Raw genomic sequence first — 19,810 nt, 5'->3', positions numbered from 1 at the left:
TAATTGTTTTTTTGTTTTATCTTTGTTTATTGTGAGATTATATTGTTTTTATTCCATTGTATTTATTTTATTGTATATATAAACACAAGAACATTGAGTTTTAGTTATACGTTGGATCAAATCAGAAATGACATCCCAAAACACAGCACATTTGCCCTACTTCCACTGAGAGGCGCTATTTTACTATTCTTATCAACCAAGGCCTGAGCTCTTTTGGATTCACACCTTTTATATAAAGTGTATGAGTCATACCCGGGGCTTCCTCTATTAGAGGTGACACTGTTCCGCCTCAACACAATACCAGCCAAGGTAGAAACACACAAGTCTTGTATATCCACACTTCTTCATATTATATCATGAATTAATTGGATCACATTTTGTTTTTAGCTTCGTTGCCCCTGAAATTAAGGAACTGACCATCTGATCTGTTGAAGTGGAGAAGCTGTTAAAAGCTGAGTCATCACTGAGGTTTGACGGGTGTTTCTGGATTCTGCAATACTTCTCCAGATCATAATGACATGCGGTCACAGGCGTAAAGTCCCGTCTTTTCCTCTCACAGCATGTACACGCGGCCTCGTTCCTCCGGTGCTGACATACTGGAAGTCTAGTTTGTGCTTTTGTGGGTCAACATGTGTTTCTGTGCTAATACAGACACATGGGAGGTGATTATGGTTTTAACTGTGTTAATAAACTTCTTTGTCTGTATTATTCAGTAAATCTGTTAAATCTGTTCAATCTACTTTGTTCACTTTTATATACTGTATGAAGCAGATCTCTCTCTCTGTCACTCACACACACAGATACACACACACACACACACACAAACCAACACACATTGCATATTTATCCTATCTAACCTAAAACTAATTCTGACCTGAACCATAAAAGCAAGTCAAACAGCCCATTACAGGTGGTCCACAAAGCGAGGAGCAGCCAAAATGTCCTGACTGGGTTCTAGACCCAAAATGGAACTCACAAAGATATATGTACCATTACACACACACACCCCACACACATACACACACACAGGGATCATCTGTTTCTCTTTATCTGGCTCAGATTGTGGAATGCATTGTTACTACGTCTGCTTCTCATTGTGGCCCTTCACCAAAAAGACAGCTCTTCTAATTGCATTCGCTTTGCGTTGCTCTTCTTTGATTTTCTTCGCGTTAAGTCTCGGCCCCTTCTCGTCTTCCTCCTCTGTGACATTTGAACTGTAAAGCTAACCAACACACGTGTCATTGTGATTCCATGAAGCAGGTGGAAGAACGTTTCTATGTTTAAATTGAGTTTAAAGAAAATAACTCTGTGGTCGACCTTACTGTATTCAAGGTTTCACTCTAGTCTAGAATCAGTTACCTCTCCTCCTTATCATATTAAAGTGATGTGTTTTCCATGTTGTTGTTTGGAAAATTAAAGCTTTAGTTTGCAACTATGATGCAAAACTATCAATTATGGGTTCCCAACTTTCGTGACACTGTAAAAAAAGATAGTATGGATTCATACAAAAACATTTTTCCCTTGGATCAGAGTTTTGTTCCGACATTTTATGGCTTGAAAACAGATCTTTGTGGAATCTATGGTGACAGGTCCAGCGAATACACAGTTAAAAGTAAACAAAAGGATGATGAGAACTGGTCTCGCCTCCATAGTCCTGATGTTTCGTGTCATGTTACTTTGAGTTTAGTTAAAAAAAAACAAATTCACATCTGTTTTAATTTTCTACTGCACTAACATCTACTGATTTCAAATGGGAATCCAGACATTTGTAGCAGGGACGGTTGTGGGAGGGGAGACCTAGATTTTAGCGAGTGGCCACAGTTAACTCACCTGTGGGCACGTTTGACTCAGACTTTGAGGTGTGACCTATTTCAGAAGGCAGCATCAGTTAACCTGTCAACTTGATTTATGGTCGCTGACATTTCTCTTCATTTAAAAGCTCTAGTTTCAGTTGAAAACCAAAGGCTTCGAGGTCACTTTCACTTGTATCCTGCCCCCGTTCAGGCTGGAGTTTATCTCCTTTCATTTCACTTTACAAAGCCACCTCTGACAGAGAGTGACACATGTTTAACTCAAAACAATCTACCATCAGTCTTCACCGTGTGTAAAAGTACAAGTCATTCTGTAGTTTACTGATCCTTGCAGTGATGTTGCCTGTTCACTTCCATGACACGTGTGAGGTCAAAGGTCAGGGATCAGCCTTAGCACCCTTGAAGCAGGCTGGGATTCAGCCTCTTGATCAATGACAGAGAAACAGATAACAATGAAATGAGAAGAATTTTGGATTGTGTATGTGGATGTGTACTTGCATCCACTTGCATTATGTGCAGAGAGAGAGAGAGAGAGAGGAGAGAGAGAGAGAGAGAGAGGGGGAGAGAGAGTGTGTGTGTGTGTGTGTGTGTGTGTGTGTGTGTGTGTGTGTGTGTGTGTGTGTGTGTGTGTGTGTGTGTGTGCATGTGTACGTGTGTGAGTAAGAGAAACAGAGAGAGGGAGAGAGAAAGACATTTTTGAGCAAGAAAATGCTTTGAAGTCACAGAGAATTCCAGGAGTTTCCTGTTAACAAGCCTCGGGTGTAATGTGAACCAGGAGTGTGTGTGTGTGAGTCTGTGTGTCTTTGTGTGAGCTGCGAACACTCTGCCCAGTCAGTCTCTGGCTGCCGGTGCGAGCTGTTACCATCACTGCATTCTTTTCTATTCTCTTATTCTTTTGAGAGTCTTTCCAGATTGGGTCCACCTGTTTTTTTTAAGGACACATAATGTTTCAGTCGTCATTGAGGTTTTGAATTTTGAGTCAAAGTATGTACGTGTCTTTTGATTCCTTTTCTTTTTAACTCTTAATTCACGTTTATACAACTTGTGCTTCCATCTCGTGTGTTTCAGAAGCAACGCTGCTGCCTGTGAGGATTCATGAGATGCTGACCAGTTCCAGCTGAGGACAAATAAACCAACCAACCATGTCAGTAAGGATGTGTAATTACTACCCCTCACATTTGCATCTGCTGTTGTTTGCGGTTTTGTGGAGTCTCTGCTTCCCGAGCCCGCTCTCCGCCTGGCCGGGCACCGGTCGCAGCAAGTCAAAGGATCAGCTGGACCCTAATGTTCGGGACTGGGGGGACTATTCGGACCTCCCTCCGGGGGTCGAGCACGGACAGGTGGATGAAGAAGTAGAACATGCAGACAATAGAGGTGCAGGAGTGTCAACATCCAGCCTGGCTCCCGAGCTTGATTTCTTGGCTGAATTTGCAGGTAAGAGAACAGATCAGCTGATGTGTGTCTTTGTGCGTCTACCTTCACACAACCTCCTTCAACCCTGCAGGTAAAAAGCGTTTGTGGGTGATAACAGCCCCATCGCACAATGACCACTACCTGCAGATGATGGAGAAACAGCTTGAAGAGATGGAGCAGGTACTCTACTGATTTATTCCCTCGTCAGATCAATAACCCTACTTTGGAATTTCACTCTGAACTGTTTTCCTCCCTCACGCAGAAAGTACTGAACTGTCGTCTAGCAGAAAGAGACACCTTCATCATCACCATCATCCAGAACGCCATGATGGAAGGTCGGATACTGAAAACAATTTTCCCGGGAGAAGCCAGAGTGGAGAGTCTCGACCCGGACACAGTTACCAGGCTGCTGCACTACCTAGACCTCAACAACCAGGTAAACAAGCTGCCATGAAAACAAACCGATTTTCCTCTGTGGTTCGCTCGCTCTTGACTTCTTCTTTTCACTCAACACCCATCGGTTCAGGAGCAAGGCTTCACCATGCTGGTTCTGAAGAAGAATCTGTACGTCAGTGAGCGGTTCCCCTATCCAGTCCGAGTTGAGGCGATCCTGGAGCTCATCGATCAGTTCCCCATGAGGAAGCTGGAGAAGATGACCAGAAAAGGAGCCAACATAAGGTCCCATTATACCACTGTGTTCTTCACTGCACTAACAGAAAACTAACGAGTGCTTTTATAAGGTCGCTTTGCACAGTTTACTATTTAACAGGGTATTTTTGTAGGATGAATAGAAATAGAAAATAAATCAGCAAAAGTGCATTTTTCCGTCATATTAACATAATGCACACATTTTCCAAATGTCCAGAAATATGAATGATCTAGATGTAAACATGTGTTATACAAGTGACTCTGCTGTACAATTTTGGTTTTTAGTTTTAATATGATACTTTAAAGAAGTTATTTAGAAGAAAAAGGAAACACAAAATGCTAAAGTTGTTTTATTATTATTTCAGGTGTAGCCCTGTAAAAAAAAAGGTTGTGGTGAAAAGGAAAAAGATAAAGAGGAAGATGGTTCTGAGCTCTCAGAGGCAGGGAAATGGGACTTCGGTGGTGGCTCTACCAAGAAAACCTCTGGACAAAAAAGCCGCTCTGAAGAGTAAGATCCAGGAAATACTAAGTGGACGGTCAAGGTTTGTTATCCGTAAGGTGCCTGCTGCTGGGTCCACGAGGGGAAGGGACTCGAACAGCGGTGGCCGAGCCGCTGCCAACGGACTGGAAAAAGAGACAGAGCCCAGTTCTCCCTCTGTGTCAAAGAGCAACGAAGAAGTAAAGAAGCCCAGGTGCAGTCTCCTCATATTCCTTGACAGCTTTTCAAACACAAAGGGATGAGTATGAATATTGTGATTCCTCTGAAACCGTGCTTTGGTTTTGTGAACCCATCTGGTTTGTCACGCCTCCCGTTTACACCAGATACAGATTATTTTCTTGGCACTGGATGAACTTCAAAGTAAAGCTTTTGTGTTGCATTGCAGGCCCGAGTCCACCGTGGAAGAAGATAAGAAGACACATGGAGGGAGAAACAGTGAGGACAAAAGAGAGCAAAACGTAAAGGACGATACACAGGAGAAACCCGGTTCAAAGAAGAAGGGAAAAGGAAAGAAAGGAAAGAAAGGGAAAGGAAGAGGGAAGAAGTCCAACAGAGAAGCCAGTGATGAGGATAAAGCGGCCTTGAAGGACTTTTTGGAAAGTTTAAAGGGAAACAGAAGGTTGATGGTGAGAACTTCCTCTTTGTGCAGCCTGTTACGGTCCATATCTTTATTACAAATGCATGCAAAACCCTTGGACCAATTGGACAAATGTTCATGTTTCTCTAGCTGATCTCAACGCCCAGCAGAGATGCGACGCTTTACATCCAGCAGAAAGAGGAGAATGAGGAGAGTCACTGTGGCCTCGCCAGCAGGAAGATCACCGTTGGGACCATCGTGGAAGGCAGTGACGCCACACTCACGCTGCAGCACCACCAGCTCGGTAGGCAGTGTTTATTTATGTGTGTGTAAGAAATTGAATTTTGGCATCCAAAAGATTTCCGTTACAGATAAACCCCATTTGTACACGTTGAACTAAATGGCTTCCATGTTTCTACAGTACAACAGTCTGAATCTGTAACATGGACCATGTTATTTTGACTTGGCTGCCAACATTTGTTGTTGTTGTTTACATGCTGTTAGAATGTCTGACTTCCAAGACACCACTCAGCAGCGGAGCAGCAGCTGTTAGTGGAAAGGCTTCTTAATCAATTCAATTGTTGTTGGGATAAGTCAGTTTGGACTAAAAGGACAGGCTGACAGCTGACAAATAAAACAATTTAGTTAGACCGCCTCACACACAACAACACTGTGCAACCACAGCAGTTAGATATTGACACAACATGTTGTGGATCTAAAGGGAAACAACAATCTGCAGTAACCTCTCAGTTCCTTGAAAAAATATTTTAGAAGAGTTTAGAAGAGTTCCAGGTACTTCTGGTTAAATGCATCGATATAGTATTGTTGTTGTTTTTTGGGGGGCTCATCACCATGCTCCTGTTGTTTTATTTGAAGACATTCATTAATATATTCATATGTATGTGTGTGTTTCAGAATCAGAGCCTCCACTCAGTGACATGTCAGAGCAGCTCTTTGGTTCAGGCCTGATCTCCCTGTTGAGAGCTGAGCTCGGCCTGTCATCCGCTGACCTCTTCTCCATGACCGTCACAGACTACGACATGAGGCCTGATGTAAGAACTGCTTTGTGTCCGCTTCTCCCTTCTTTGATAATCTAACATGGACACAGGAAATATGTGACAAACTTTCTATGTATCTTCCGCCAGAGAGTGTTTGAGGCTCCGCCATCGAGCCCTGCTCTGTTCGAGTACATCGACAACTTCCCCTCAAGGCGCTCAGAGAAAGAAAAGGAGAAGAAGAGCCCCACAGTCTGCACCAAAGACAAAGAGCCTGGAGCAGAGAACTCCCTGCTCAGGTAAATCCCCGTCACTCAGTGATCAATATCATCAACCCTCGAGACAACGTCTGGGTCCCTTTCTTGATCCTAGGAAATCCAAAGTATTGGATGATTAGCATTTATTTTTTATCAGAGTATGAGAATGGTCTTCGATTGTGCAGGAGACATGAGACGATAAAACTTGACTCTTCTTTCTGAACATTTAGGTTCATGTCTAAGAGGAGACTGCTGCTCGTCTCTGCTCCCTCTGAGGACGACTACTCCTTCCAACAGCAGCTCACTGCTCTCAACGGACAGAAGTGCCACCTGGGTGAGGCCACATTACATGAACGTATAAAGAAAATGTCAGATGTGCTTAATGTGATGAAAATAAAAATGTATGGAATTCAACCACAGCTTGACATGTGTTTTGTTGGAGGAAGCTTTCATTAGAAATTTACCGCCCACCCATAATATTCAAATGTGCATTTCTCTTGTAATGTTTGTTTATTTGAACGCATGATCTGCTGAAACACATATTCTTGGGTCTCTCCTCAGGTATTCGCCACTTTGCCATGTTAAAGTTGACTGGGACTGGAAACAAAGCGTCAGGAAGTGTTGAATTATTTCCACTAAATGGTGAGTCACAGCGGTGTGGGGCAGTGAAGTGGATCTGTTTATTCAAATCTGCTCCAAATGGGTCCAATGGAATCTTTCTTGGGTCATGCCCTCCACAAAGTTTCATGGATATACTTTGACCTAGTTTGAGTAGTAGTTTCATGTTGACAACACTTTGGTGGCAGTTAAAATTGTATGTGCACATATATAAAGAATTTTAGATTTTAGGTCGATGTGCCATAATCTGAAACTATTCAAAGCTGCACCATTTTTTGCTGTGGTCTGTAAATGTTCCTCTGTCATCCTTCCTCCAGGACACAGTCAGAGTGAGGTTGAGCCGTTGTCCCGCGACATGGTCAACAACATGAGAGAGCAGCTGAAGATCAGCAAGGACTACTTCAGCATGCTGATCGTGGGGAAGGACGGAGACGTCAAGGCGTGGTTCCCGTCCCCCATGTGGTCCCTGGATAACGTTTACGACCTGGTGGACTCCATGGAGCTTCGCCTCCAGGAGGAAAAGCTGCAGAAGCGGCTTGGGATCCACTGCCCTGAGGACAGAGGGACAGGAGGCAGTGAGGCGGTACACTATCACGGCTATGGTGAAGACAGGGCGGAGGACAGGTACTCATATCACCGGTCGGAGGAATGATGGGAAAAAGGAAAAAGGAAAAGGAGGAGGCAGTGGCTTGAGGATCTAAACTCTTGAGATGAGATCATAAAAAAATTGCCTAAAAAACTTGGGAATTTGATGTATTATATGTTTTTTTATGTAATAAAAATTGTGAAGTGGAGAAAACTGAAAATAGTTATAATATAGTTTAAATACAAGCAAGTCTTGATTAAATGTAGCATATGTGCACTCTTCAGGTGTTCTTTGAAAAAACTTGTTTTGTTGACTGCAGCAGAGGGAGAGGAGGGATTTCCATACAAGGCCGAGCAGCTTGCTCATTGGCAACACATCTGTCCAATCTATTCCAAATACGTTCACTGTGTAACATGAGAACACAAATTGAAAGTTAATGTATTTTATTGGAACAAATGGCTTTTTTAAACATCTGTTTTTAGTGACCTCGGGTCAGTAAAACAATTAGTTACTGATGCTGGACTCAATATGTTTTTGCACATTTTCTATGATACCTTCAATCCAAGTCTTCTATGTGTTCTACAGTTGCAAAACGCATTAAGACATCTTATCAAATGAAATTCACTTGCTGCACCGGCAGCCACATTTGCTTGTTCTGAGTAAAAGCGTGCAAGTATCGGGCATCGTGCACTGATAACAGTGATACTGCTGAATGGAATGTGAAATATGGAAGTAAAACTTCATGAGAAAGATAAAAATAACATGTGTCCTTTGAATAGCTTTTCAATGCATGACTCTGCACAAATTAAAAGTCAACAGTAAGTGGTCGTAAACTTAAAAAAAAACTAAACACAGAGCAGAAATTTACAGACTGGATCATACTGTCTGTAACAACTTGTTAGTTTTCTGCATCAATACCCATCATTTTGTCAATTCTAGAATTTTGAACCTTGTACAATTTACCAAATGTTAGCGTGTGAACATGTTAAAGTGGTTAGCATGGTAAACATTACGTTAGCATTGTCACAAGCTTGCTGGCATGATAATGTTAGCATACAGCTCACAGCACCAGTATTGTAGAGTGCATGCTGAGCTGCGGAGACGTAATGCAGAACCCACGGCCACATCCTTTACTGCTGTTTCTTGCCATGTCACGTCATTGTCACATTCTATAAAAAGTGCTGTAAAATGTATATATATTTCAATTTATATATATATATATTTATATATACATTTAATTGACATGTTGAGCTGCTTGAGGGTGAACGAGCATCGGTTGTTGAGCACCGAGGGAAATTGCAGGGAGAGGCACAGGCAAATCCATGAGATCAAAACTCACTGATAGCACAGGCTGTGACGCTCACACACACAGAACACATACCACTGAGAGAGGAAGCAGATGTTGACAGAAATCCCTCCAGCGCAAACACACACTCTCTCATTCAGGGTCAGGCAGTATCGCTCTCGCTTGCTTCCCGACAGCAACAGAAACCCACACTGACCAACTGATCAAACACTCTCCAACAATTTCTCCCGCAACCATCCCCTGGGATTGCTGTCCTCAATATGGTGAGTAAAACCTATTAATCAACTTAAACAATATAAAATGTTCACCTGATAGATGTTAGAATTTCATATTCACAGACTTCTTATGAATGGGTATATCTTCATCCTTGCACACAAGATTTTGCCAACATCGAGGTCGGAGATGAAAGCTGTAATCTTTTACCTGACCCCAACAGAGCTTAGAATCAAACTTGTTTGAATGGCTTGATCTAATCTTAGATCTGCTTCGGATATCGAAGACTTTGACTTTTAACTTTAATTTGGCCCATTTCTTCACAGATGTTGTGTGAAAACAGGGGTGAAATCTAGGGGTCAACTAGATTAATCAAGGCGACTTTTTGCCTCCACTTTTACATCACAGTGGAAAGAGATAAAGTGGTTCCTCTTTTTATTTTGAGTAGTAGAGCTCTGTGTTCGCCCTGTTCTGTCTCTGCAGCCCATAAGACTTCAAATGTGCAGATAACTACAAAGTTCACAGCATTTAACTAAAAGAATAATGTCTTTTTTCTTTGCATGGACTCCCAAATGCTGCCTATGCAAATAATAAAATGGCTCTGTCTGAAGAGAGTAGTCGATTGATATATATATAATCGTTGGTAGGGTTTTTACAACATTGCAGCATCTCACGTTTAGAGAACTACAAGACGTGTTGGGTAATTATTAGTTGAGCGCAGATGAAAAACGAGAAGCTCAAGAAGGGAACTTTCCTCCGTTTCTTTTCCTCTGATAGATTATTCATAATCTTCAGTGTTATTGCACTTTGTCACGCCGCTGCTGAAAGGTGTCGCTGACAACTCTGCCACTACAACCCAAATTCTGGCAAGTGTTGCTTAAGATGCAGTTGTTAAAAAATAATACTACTTATGTCCTTCTTCTCGATGATGATGGCAAAGAGGGAAACTCAAACTGAGGCCAGATTACATACCCAGCACAGACCAGCACCTCCGGCGTTTAAGACCACCTCAACTAAAAAGTGGTTACAGTGGTTAGTGTGTTAACACCTGCCCAAACAAGTGTCACCAAGCAGAGTCGGATTTAGCAGCATGTTCACAGCTCTGTGTCTCACTGCTCTTATCTCCACTTCCTGGTCAGGTGCTCCTGACTCTAGTCAGACCGGCCTTATTAAAATAGGTGTGGTTTTATAAAACAGCAGAAGTGCTGATATCAAAATGGATGAAAGTTTCAGTATAATTAACTATTTAATATACACCATAAACCAATCTGCTGCCACGCCATGTCCAGCCTAATGCACCTATTCACTCCTACGTAAAGACAAACAACAATCAAACGCACAATCACACCAATTATCCTAACACAATCTGTCTTTAGACTGTGGGAGGAAGCCGGAGGGCAATAACTACTAACAGACAAATTTACCTTTTGTTTACAACGAGAGATTTGCACATGATAGATGATCACCTATTGCGTTCATATGAAGAGACAAACAAGGAAGTCTATAAAAGTGTGATTAGACATAAATCTATGTCTAATATTGTGAACTGTTAGAGTCAATAAACACTCAGTATAGGAAATGCTTTCACTTCTAGTTTAAGGGTATTTTCTTCGGCGTTCTCATGCTTTGTTACTGCTAAGATTAATTGATGACTCTAAATTAAAGAATTTTGATAATTTATCAATATCTTTAGTCACAGCCGTGTGAGAATTAGAGTTTGTGTAAATGAGAAACAACCAGATCAGTTAGTTCAGTAATGTCTTGACAGGAAATAATTTATTTTTAAAGTGTTGCAACTGTGTTTCTGTTTGAATCTAGTTGTCAATGTAATTAAGAGTTTTTCTTTTATTCCTCTTTTGCTTTGACCCACAGTTTCTCTTTAGCACCTTCAGCTTCTTCTTTATTGCTCATTAACTCTGCCTCTAATCCGCTTCCATTCATTCCAGGCTAACAAGTCTGATGTTAAGGCCATGATGGCTCGCTTCGAAGTGAGTGAGTCAAGCAATGGAGACACTTCACCGGCTGGACGCACTAAACTACCGCTGGGCCCTACTCTCTCCTCCGGGCCGACCACACCCACAAAGAAACCTCTCGGGCGAGAGAGCTTCTCGGGGAGCGCCAGTATAATTGCTGCTAAACCAGCTTTCCTTAAAAATGCTGTAGCCACAAAAAATGACCCAGTGGTCCATGAGCCAAACAAAACTAAAGCCCTGACTAGCAGGTTTCCCAACACACAGGAGGACACCAACGCCAGAATCAAACCTTTTGTAGGTAATAAACAGCAAATACCTGTGAAGCCACACCCTGCAAAGCCTCCTGAACCTAAAGGCCCTGTACACAAGCCTCCTCTCGCCAAGCCCCCCCTCAGCGCCACCCTGTCCGACTCCAAACCTAAACCACCTCAAGCACTCACCTCCAAGCCCAGCTGGGTAAAACACAACACTGGGGGCGTGCTCTCCAGAGCCAGCTCCCCACCCAAAATACCACCTTTACAAGCAAAACCTAGCAGTAGCCTCATAAAACTATGGCAGCAAAGTGAAGAAAAGGGAGGAGCCACCACGGACACCGCGGACAAACCTTTACCTCAAATAAAGCCCCTGTCCAACTTTAGGGCTTCTCAGGATGTGTCCAACAAGGAGAAGGACAGCAGCGAGCAGCAAGAAAACGGTGGAACCAGCAAAGCGCCACGCTCTGTCACTAACTCTGTACCTCCTGTCGGACCGCCGGCCTCTAAAAAGCCTAGCTTTAAGCGGCCAATCAAGGACTCCCCTCAGCGCGGCACTGATGACGGCGATGCCATTGGCCCCAAGCGTAACCCTCTACCCAACAGTTTAGCTTTGGGTCCTGCTCCTGCTAAACCCAACCGACCCCCCAAAGTCAACCTGGAGAACTTTAAAAGAGGTGCTGGGGCCTCTGAGGATGGTAAGTTACAGCTTGGTTTACCTAATAATGACTTAGTGAACAAAGAGGCTGATTGTGAGAAGCTGGAGTTCCAATCCGTGCACTAATATCAATATTTAAACAATTTAATCAATCATCACTATGGGGCAATACATCATAATCCTATATACAAGGTGTCTATTCACTGTTTTAATACTAATAAGTACACCTTAACATGCAGTATCTCAAAGATGCGTGATTACTAAACTTGAACTTAACTCAAGCAGGTACTATTCATTTTAACTCATCAGAAAGTTCACACTTATACCCAGCATGTTCAGAGCCCTGTTAAAGATCTCTCATCACTTATTCACCCTCCTAATTGAGATGAGATTCTGAATAGTTCCAAAAGTATAAAATTATATTCAAAACAATTTCCTGATAAATTGTTTCTAACTTTTTTGCTTTCAACTGAGATCGTGTGGAGATGTAAAGTGTTGCCGTGTCTCTCTTAAAAAGATCTTGACCTCAATTAGACCGTTTTTTTTAAAACAGAGACTAAGTTCGACCAATAAGCTGCAGAACAGAAAGTATAAATAGAGGTATGAAAGTATAAATCGTCATCACGCTTGACTTTTACCATTAAGAATTGGGGGAAGTTTAACAATGTGTTGAACAAACCATTGAAAACAAAAGGGTGCGACGGAGGAAGAGAGTTTCAGGCGACAGAGACACATATGTGGCACCAAAGGCAGAAGTGCGTCAACTATGTCTGGCTGAACTTCCACCATTTATTTGGAAATGGAAAGTCTCCCCGTCTGCGACAAACACGGCGAATCAAACTCTGCAAAAGGTGTCGGCCTAGTTTCTTCTAAATCACATTTCATCCAGTCACCAGGCTCTGTGGGCGGGGCCATGCAGGGGGTTACTGTGATGCAGGGCACAAAACGGTCGGCAGGTCTTGTGACCAAAAAGGGAAAAAGCAGAAGAGAAGGGATTTGTCTTGTTTGGCTGTCTCAAGTGCATTTCCTCTCCATCTCTAGCAGGACAGACTTTGTAGAGACATGTTCAAAGTGTGAAGAGGGGCGTTCCTCAAGCCTCTTTGTGGTTTCAGTGTCATTGGTAAAGTGCAAGCTGCAGCAGTTGAGGTTACTTTGAGATATTTGACCCAACAACAAGGGAAACAACCTCCTCGTCCGCAGAACTGCACCAAAGTTACATTTCCAATGTATTCTTTATATAACTAATTTTGCATTTTGTATATTCCGTGCAAAGTGTGTTCAAGTTGGACAGAAGTAGCTCGACAAATGCTCTGAGTGTGAGATAACAGACCAAAGTGACAGTAACACTCTTAGTTCTGCTATTTCCCCCGCGTCAAGTTCCTCGTCCAGTTTCTCCTTCTCCTCACCCCCCTTCACCATCCACCCCGACAGCTGACTTTCACCACATGAGGAAGTAAGGGATCATTTGAGAGAGTGGCTGTTTTTAGACGCACACCTGATCAGCATTTATTTCCAGTTAGAAGTGAAGGACGAAATCTGATATTCATTAAATCAACTGAAAAAATACTGGAGAACAGAAGATCATGGCTCCACAGGCCCGTCCTCAAACGTTTTACCTTTTGCTCCCTCATCATGATGTCCTCTGCGATGTTGATGTCTCTCTGAAAGATTAGTGACCATGAGCACGAGTCAGGTTTAAAGATCTTATTTATGCAAACTGCACAGATTAGTTTTTTCCTCTGGCTTGATGGTTAGATTTGCTCCAAGGTGGTGGTGGAATATACCTACGTAGTTCGACAAGAACACTTCTGCTTCTGGCTAAAGATCTTCACTGACTCGAGATCTCAGGATTATGTTCATGAGCAAACATCTAAAAAATGTTGATACTTGTCCGCTTGACTGTTCCCAGCCTTTGTAAATGGGACACTGCCATTTCCACATAAATCACATAAATGATAAATGCTGCAGAGGATGGTCCATCTGTCTTCCTGAGACAATAGTTGTCTGAGGCCGCAAGAGGAAAGTGGACTATAACATGAATGCAAACAGGCGACACCAGAGCCGTAATGGGACACAGAGTTCCACAATTAGTGTCCATTTTTCAGCTTTAGTTGGTAAAACACTGATTGGCTTTATTCTCCTCATGTCACACCACTGCTCTGCACACAGAACAGACATGAAACAGGTTTCACTTCTCTATTTCAACACACAGGTCCCGCCACCTTTAAGAAACCCGTCATCCCAGCTCCTAGTCCAAGTAACCTCCGCAACCATGTGATCCCTCCTCCAGCAGCTCAGCCTGACCTCCCCAGTCTGCCCCCACGACACCCTGGATCGTTGTGAGTCACACATTCCTGCACACGCACACAAACACACTTGTTGTGAATAAAGCTAGAAACTAAAAATGAACTCCGACTGTGCTTTTCAGGATCCAAGAAGAGGAAATCTACGATGATCTTGAAGATTTAAACAGCGCTCCTCCACCTCCACCTCTACCACTGCCCTCAGGTTCTGATCTTAATTATTTGATCGAATGATATGCATTATTATATCCAATATAAGGTATTTTATTACTGCTTACTTCCAGAGTTTTGTCTCCATTGTACGAAATCATGCAGTTCCCAACATTTATAATTTACTCTTCCTCTTCGGCAGGTCACCCCAGTCAGAGGGCAAAGGTGAGCCACAGTGTATTTCCTTCATTTACATATATACAGATTTGCATGCATGTATCAGAGGTGGACACAAGCACTAGGATGTGAACTAACAGATATGTGACTGATAAACTCTGTGGAAATATTGACACTGCAGCCGCATGAGATGAAAAGATAAAGTGTCACAAGTAAATAAGAGTAGATAAATAGGGTCAATAAGGATAAATCAAAGTGTATGTATAAAGTAAAAAGGTGATTCAAAGTCCGATAACACCAGAACATGGAGAATCAGAGGAAACATTTTAGAAATTAATGATGTGAAATATCAACAATGTGATGGAAATTAATGGAAAATAGGTTTTTACATGGTTTACAGAAGTATCTCATACAGTATGTGATCAGAATTCTAGGTTTCAGTCGCTGATTCTACTTCTATCTTCTCCATCCAGGAGGAAGTTAATGATGATGACGGAGACACGTATGATGATCTCGAAGACCGATGGTGAGAGAATGTTTAGCTCTTTATTTTTGCCAGATTGTCAGATTTATAATCATAACTTTATTTTGTGTATATGTAGGATTAGATTATGTTTATTTTTTTACTGACACTAGTTGGGGACTTCAAGTGTTTCAGTTGAGCCTGAAACACAATGTGATCTTGATTGGCTTTTGTGTATTTTTACAGCTCCATCACTTTAACTTGGTTTCAGTCCCAGTTCAGCTGTCGCACTTTACTAACACTGCACTCTTCTGGTTATTTGCAACACTACAATATTGCCTTTATTTCCTTTCTGTATGTATGTGCATGTGGTGTGATTTTTTTATTCTAATACTCCATAATAAGTAGTTTTTAATTTTGTAATCTCAAAAGCTTCACATCATAAAAGTACATTTGTTTTTCTCTCAAACTTATCACTCCCTCTCTTTTTCACTCTAAAGGGAGGAACAAGAAAAGCAGAAAGAGAAAGAGGCAAAGGAGGCAAAAAAACGACAGGAGGCTGAGAAGAAGGAGCAGAAGGACCGGGAGAAGAAGGAACAAGATGCCAGAAAGAAATTCAAGGTGAGGAGAACAAGACTGACACGTGTTCCATCCACGTTGTTGCATTTACAGTGTGTGCACATGCAAACACTTGCAGGTCTGAATATTACTTTTCTTTAAACATGACGCAATCTACTGTATTTTTTTTGTGTACCCTTTTAATATATGTTTATGTCTGGCTGTGTGTGTGTGTGTGTGTGTGTGTGTGTGTGTGTAGTTGGTTGGGCCCCTGGAGGTCATCCAGCAGGGCAAAGCTTGTGTGGACTGCAAAGGCAGTAAATCCGACCTTTGTCTGAAGCTGGGAGACAGTGTGGACATCTTACGTGTCCACGGAAACCCCGAGGGGAAGTGGCTGGGCCGGACTCAGGATGGATCCAGTACGTTCACATGTTTCAAACTCATCTGACTCATTTTCTTCCAGTACAATGTTATGGGACATCCCTTCAGTCCCACCTGGAAAAACAGGACAAAAACACATGGCACTTATATGTGCACTGTTATACGGCACACGCTCTATTACATCTGTTAATTTATGCAAAGAATCCTAATAATTCAAATTCCATTTTGTTCTTTGTTCCTTATAGTCGGTTACGTAAAAACCGTCTCAGTGGAAATTGACTTCAACTCGCTGAAGAATCGTTCATCTCAGCAGGAGGACGACCCTGAGGTCTACGATGACATTGGTGTGGTTCCTGCTGACAACAGGTACCGGGAACATGAAATGAAATGTTTTACTCCACATTCCACGATTCTATCTTAGTCTTAGTCAATCAGAAAAAATTGAAATGCAAAGTATATTTTCTAAATGGAAATTAACGATAAGAAAACCAGAGAATTACAGAAGCAAAGACTTTAGTAGTTAAGATTTCTCCCGTCAAGCTAAAGGACTAATTGAATTTAACTGCACCATTACCAGCAGATTTAAAAAGGTTAGGATAGTAGCAGACCTCTTTTGAATCAGTTTTTAATAAATTATGAGAAATGAAAGTTCACTAAATGAAATTGATATAATCTTTTCTTCTCTCTCTACAGTAGCATTAAGGGACCAGGAGGTAAGACTTCAACCTGACACTGTTACTACTTGTTGCGTTACATTAATGTCACCGATTAAAACATGTCACCAAATTAAAATATGTGTGTTTATCTTGTAGTTGTCCTTCCACCGCTGCCGGGAGAGGAAGGAGAAATATACGACGACGTTGTTGATCTAAACCTGGAAAGCAGGTAGGAACTGATCCATCGATTTAGAGGAACTGGGTAGATGAATAAAAAAAAGTGTTGCATCGGTTTAATCTCTCTTTAAACTTTTCTGAAGAAGAAGCGCAGGCTGATAATTTTAAATGGTTAAAAAGGAGGGATTGAAAATTACACATAAATGCTTTATAACTTTCTAGTCCCGTGGACACCAGGGCTTCAGTCGTGAAGTCGCTCAGCTTCCTGCGGATGTTTGAGGGGAAAAATCGTCCTGGCAGCACTAAAGCGTAAAATACACTCAGTAGTAAGACTGATCACAGATCTGCTGTCCACTGCTGGTGATCTCTCATCTTTCGTCTCCTCTCAAGTCTCCTCTGAGGGTTGACTTTCCTCACAGCTCTACAACAGATCAACAACCCAATTACACCGAAAGACTCAAATCTCCAAACTGACTATTGCATGAACCGAATCGTTGCGTCTAATTATCTGTGATTTTACTAATAATTACACTGCTGTTTCTTTTTGCATGTGCTGTGCAGAAAATCAATCTGCTCACACATGTTTTAACAAGTATACTCTTTTAACATTGTGCTGTGATTCATGAATATTACTCATTTGAGTTCCCTGAATTGAGTACATCTACTTCAATGTTATATTTTTCGGTTGTGTCTTGCCAGAGTGCCTCCACCCAGCCAGTTTGCTGCACAGGGGAACTCAGGTAATGCTTAATCTGATCAAACTAAAATGTTGTGTATGGATACCTAATGAGGAAAATACACTTGTTCCTCATTGTGTTCTTTCCTCGGCTTTAACAAAATAAATCTTTGGCCTCTCAGTTGAAAGCAAAGTCGGGATGTTCTGGTTTGAATCTCCAAGCTACTACTTCTAGAGTATGTGAAAGTGCCCTTGAGCACGGTTATAAAACGGACCTCCGGACATACACAAAGGGGTTTTACAGCTACGGTTTCATTCGGTTGGATACGTGTGATGACACTTGCTCATGTTAGCACAGTTATATAGAAACTCTTGTTAAGTTATAGTAAGTTCCTCCCTTTGCTGACTTCATGACACGTCTTCATTTTAGCCTTTACCATGTAACTGTCGTAACTTGTGGCCACTGCTGCAACACAGTGACTGTTATTCAGCAAACGTCTCTCTCACTCAGGAAATATTAGAATTGATTTATATCTTTACACTTCAACTTAAAGTCTCTCAAGCCAAATTGTGAATCAACCCCCCACCTCATTTTTAGACCCTTTACAACTCACAATGTGTTGTTGTCATGTGTAGTGTGATTAAAGCATGCTCCCTCTGAACGCATGATGATCTCAGGTGACAGGTGAGCATTACTTGTCTTTTTCCCTCACTGACTGTTTCCTCACATCCCCACAGATCCGGCAAAGGACGAGGAAATATACGACGATGTTGACTCCCAAACTCTGCCTCCACCTCTGCCCAGGTACAATTACATGTATCTCAACAAACTTTGAAGACAACAGTGTCCATCCAATTTACGGCCGTGAATATATTTCACTAAACTTTTTACTGTTTTGGTTTTGTCCTCTCGTTTGTTGTATTTGTCTCCAGCTTTCCAAACCTAAAAGGCAAAAGCAGGAATGAAGAGATGGACCCGAAGAAGCAGAAGAAGTTTGAGAAAGAGGAGAAGGACTTCAGGAAAAAGTTTAAAGTACGTTTCTTTTTTTAGCAAAATTATAAATCCAGTCTTAACAATAAATAATAATAAAGTTAAACTTAATTTATTAAAATGACTTCTGCTATCCAGACATTTAGATCAAACCTTTTCCCTAGAATAAAGTAAAGTTAAAATGTTTTGTCAGTCACATACTTAAGAGTATTATATCATATGTCAATGTCTTTCAGTATGATGGCCAGATCCAGGTGCTGCACCAGGTGACCATCGTCCACACACTGACCAATAAGAAGTGGAGTGGGAAAGAGCTGCCAGTCAAAGCAGGCGAGCAACTTGACGTCATTGTTGAAGCGGTGGACAACAAACTTATCTGTCGGAATGAGGAGGGCAAATGTGAGTGTTTGCTGTTTTCATATATGTTTGTTGGCATCTGATGATACCAGAAAAAAATAACTTTTGATTTTACAATCTTTGCTCTGAATCTCTGTCTTGTTAAACAGTTGGTCACGTTTCAACGAGCCACATTGTTTCGGAGTAAGTATCAGAAACTATTGCACATTCACACACAGGATTAGAAAGACATCTGTGCTGATCACTCGCTTTTCCTTCTCAGCGATGCTGATATCTACGATGACATCAGAGACGGTACAGTTCAAATGAAAAAATGTTTTCTCATGAATACTTTTCGGCACAGTGATATAATTCTAATTTTCTTATTCTTTTTCCCAGACTGTATTTATGACAACGACTGAGAAACATCCTGCACTGGGATGAATGTTTTACACTGATGTTCTTCATGTTATTTATTGATGATACACTCTAGAAGTCCATCTGATAATCAGACTTGCTATTTCATTTTCATGCCATTACTTATTATTAGATATTTGGCATATTGGACCTGTGGGCAGAATTTGAAGATTTGAAATCCGGCTTGCAGTAAAGGTGTTTTGAACAATTCGATCCTTTTCATTTTTATTTCTAAAAACTCCAAAAAGCTTGATGTTGATATGTTTCATGCAATGTTTGTTGAATCAACAGTATTTCCATATTTCTGTTTTTATATTGTACCTGTTTCCCCCCGCTCATGGATGTGTCCACTGTGTTATTCAATAATATCATAAGAATAGCAGCATCTTTATATGAAAGTTGTAAATATTATTTCCTACTTCGTCTTAAATTGCTGTACATTTTAAATTCTGATAATAACTCTGGTTTCTTTGTGTCGGGTTTTAAAATGTAAAATAAAATTAAAAAAATATGTTTGTGATCACGCAGCTTATATTTTCTTTTGCTTATTGTATTACTTATACAACAACACTGTGAGTGTTGCCCTACTTTTCCCTTTGTGGTGAATTAAGATGTATTCTCCTACCTCTTCTATCAAAATCTGATTCACAATAACATAATTTGAGTAAAAGTATCTAAATGAAATGTTTCTGCAATGTTCAAGCATATAAAACTTACATA

The 19,810-nt window shown here is 41.3% G+C and overlaps 2 protein-coding genes across 4 annotated transcripts; both read left to right on the top strand.

Moving 5' to 3' along the window:
* Positions 1-2,916: 2,916 nt before the first annotated feature.
* On the top strand, positions 2,917-7,908 carry ccdc80l2 (coiled-coil domain containing 80 like 2). Its single transcript, XM_062412378.1, has 12 exons — positions 2,917-3,245; positions 3,316-3,404; positions 3,487-3,660; positions 3,751-3,902; positions 4,238-4,564; positions 4,757-4,997; positions 5,099-5,252; positions 5,864-6,000; positions 6,094-6,242; positions 6,431-6,534; positions 6,762-6,842; positions 7,136-7,908. The coding sequence occupies exons 1-12, from the start codon at positions 2,954-2,956 to the stop codon at positions 7,468-7,470; spliced, it is 2,235 nt and encodes a 744-aa protein (XP_062268362.1). The 5' UTR covers positions 2,917-2,953; the 3' UTR covers positions 7,471-7,908.
* A 912-nt stretch (positions 7,909-8,820) lies between these two features.
* fyb1b (FYN binding protein 1 b) lies at positions 8,821-19,601 on the top strand. 3 transcript variants are annotated; one of them, XM_062413311.1, is made up of 19 exons: positions 8,822-8,973; positions 10,870-11,845; positions 14,018-14,144; positions 14,234-14,313; positions 14,461-14,483; positions 14,909-14,961; positions 15,399-15,519; positions 15,716-15,875; positions 16,083-16,203; positions 16,531-16,550; positions 16,650-16,722; positions 16,893-16,979; positions 17,370-17,410; positions 18,085-18,151; positions 18,280-18,379; positions 18,574-18,736; positions 18,844-18,877; positions 18,957-18,988; positions 19,073-19,601. In XM_062413311.1, the coding sequence occupies exons 1-19, from the start codon at positions 8,971-8,973 to the stop codon at positions 19,093-19,095; spliced, it is 2,304 nt and encodes a 767-aa protein (XP_062269295.1). In that variant the 5' UTR covers positions 8,822-8,970; the 3' UTR covers positions 19,096-19,601. The 3 variants fall into 3 exon arrangements, 2 of the variants coding, with proteins under 2 accessions (XP_062269295.1, XP_062269296.1); XM_062413312.1 differs by lacking the exon at positions 16,893-16,979; XR_009924752.1 differs by lacking the exons at positions 18,280-18,379; positions 18,574-18,736; positions 18,844-18,877; positions 18,957-18,988; positions 19,073-19,601 and having other exon boundaries at positions 8,821-8,973; positions 16,893-16,996.
* Positions 19,602-19,810: the final 209 nt, after the last annotated feature.

Source organism: Platichthys flesus, chromosome 19 (genome assembly GCF_949316205.1).
Source record: "Platichthys flesus chromosome 19, fPlaFle2.1, whole genome shotgun sequence".
NCBI lineage: Eukaryota > Metazoa > Chordata > Actinopteri > Pleuronectiformes > Pleuronectidae > Platichthys > Platichthys flesus.
Note: the sequence above shows the minus strand (reverse complement) of the source record. Positions and strands in the feature narration are given on the sequence as shown.

Excerpts from the sequence above, each read along its gene's own strand:
- fyb1b (XM_062413311.1), top strand. Across the intron at positions 11,846-14,017 it reads TGCTGGGGCCTCTGAGGATG|GTCCCGCCACCTTTAAGAAA; the intron begins GTAAGTTACAGC and ends TTCAACACACAG. Across the intron at positions 14,962-15,398 it reads GATGATCTCGAAGACCGATG|GGAGGAACAAGAAAAGCAGA; the intron begins GTGAGAGAATGT and ends TTCACTCTAAAG.
- ccdc80l2 (XM_062412378.1), top strand. The coding sequence starts at position 2,954 with ATGTCAGTAAGGATGTGTAATTACTACCCCTCACATTTGCATCTGCTG. Across the intron at positions 4,998-5,098 it reads AGGGAAACAGAAGGTTGATG|CTGATCTCAACGCCCAGCAG; the intron begins GTGAGAACTTCC and ends ATGTTTCTCTAG. Across the intron at positions 6,001-6,093 it reads ACTACGACATGAGGCCTGAT|AGAGTGTTTGAGGCTCCGCC; the intron begins GTAAGAACTGCT and ends ATCTTCCGCCAG.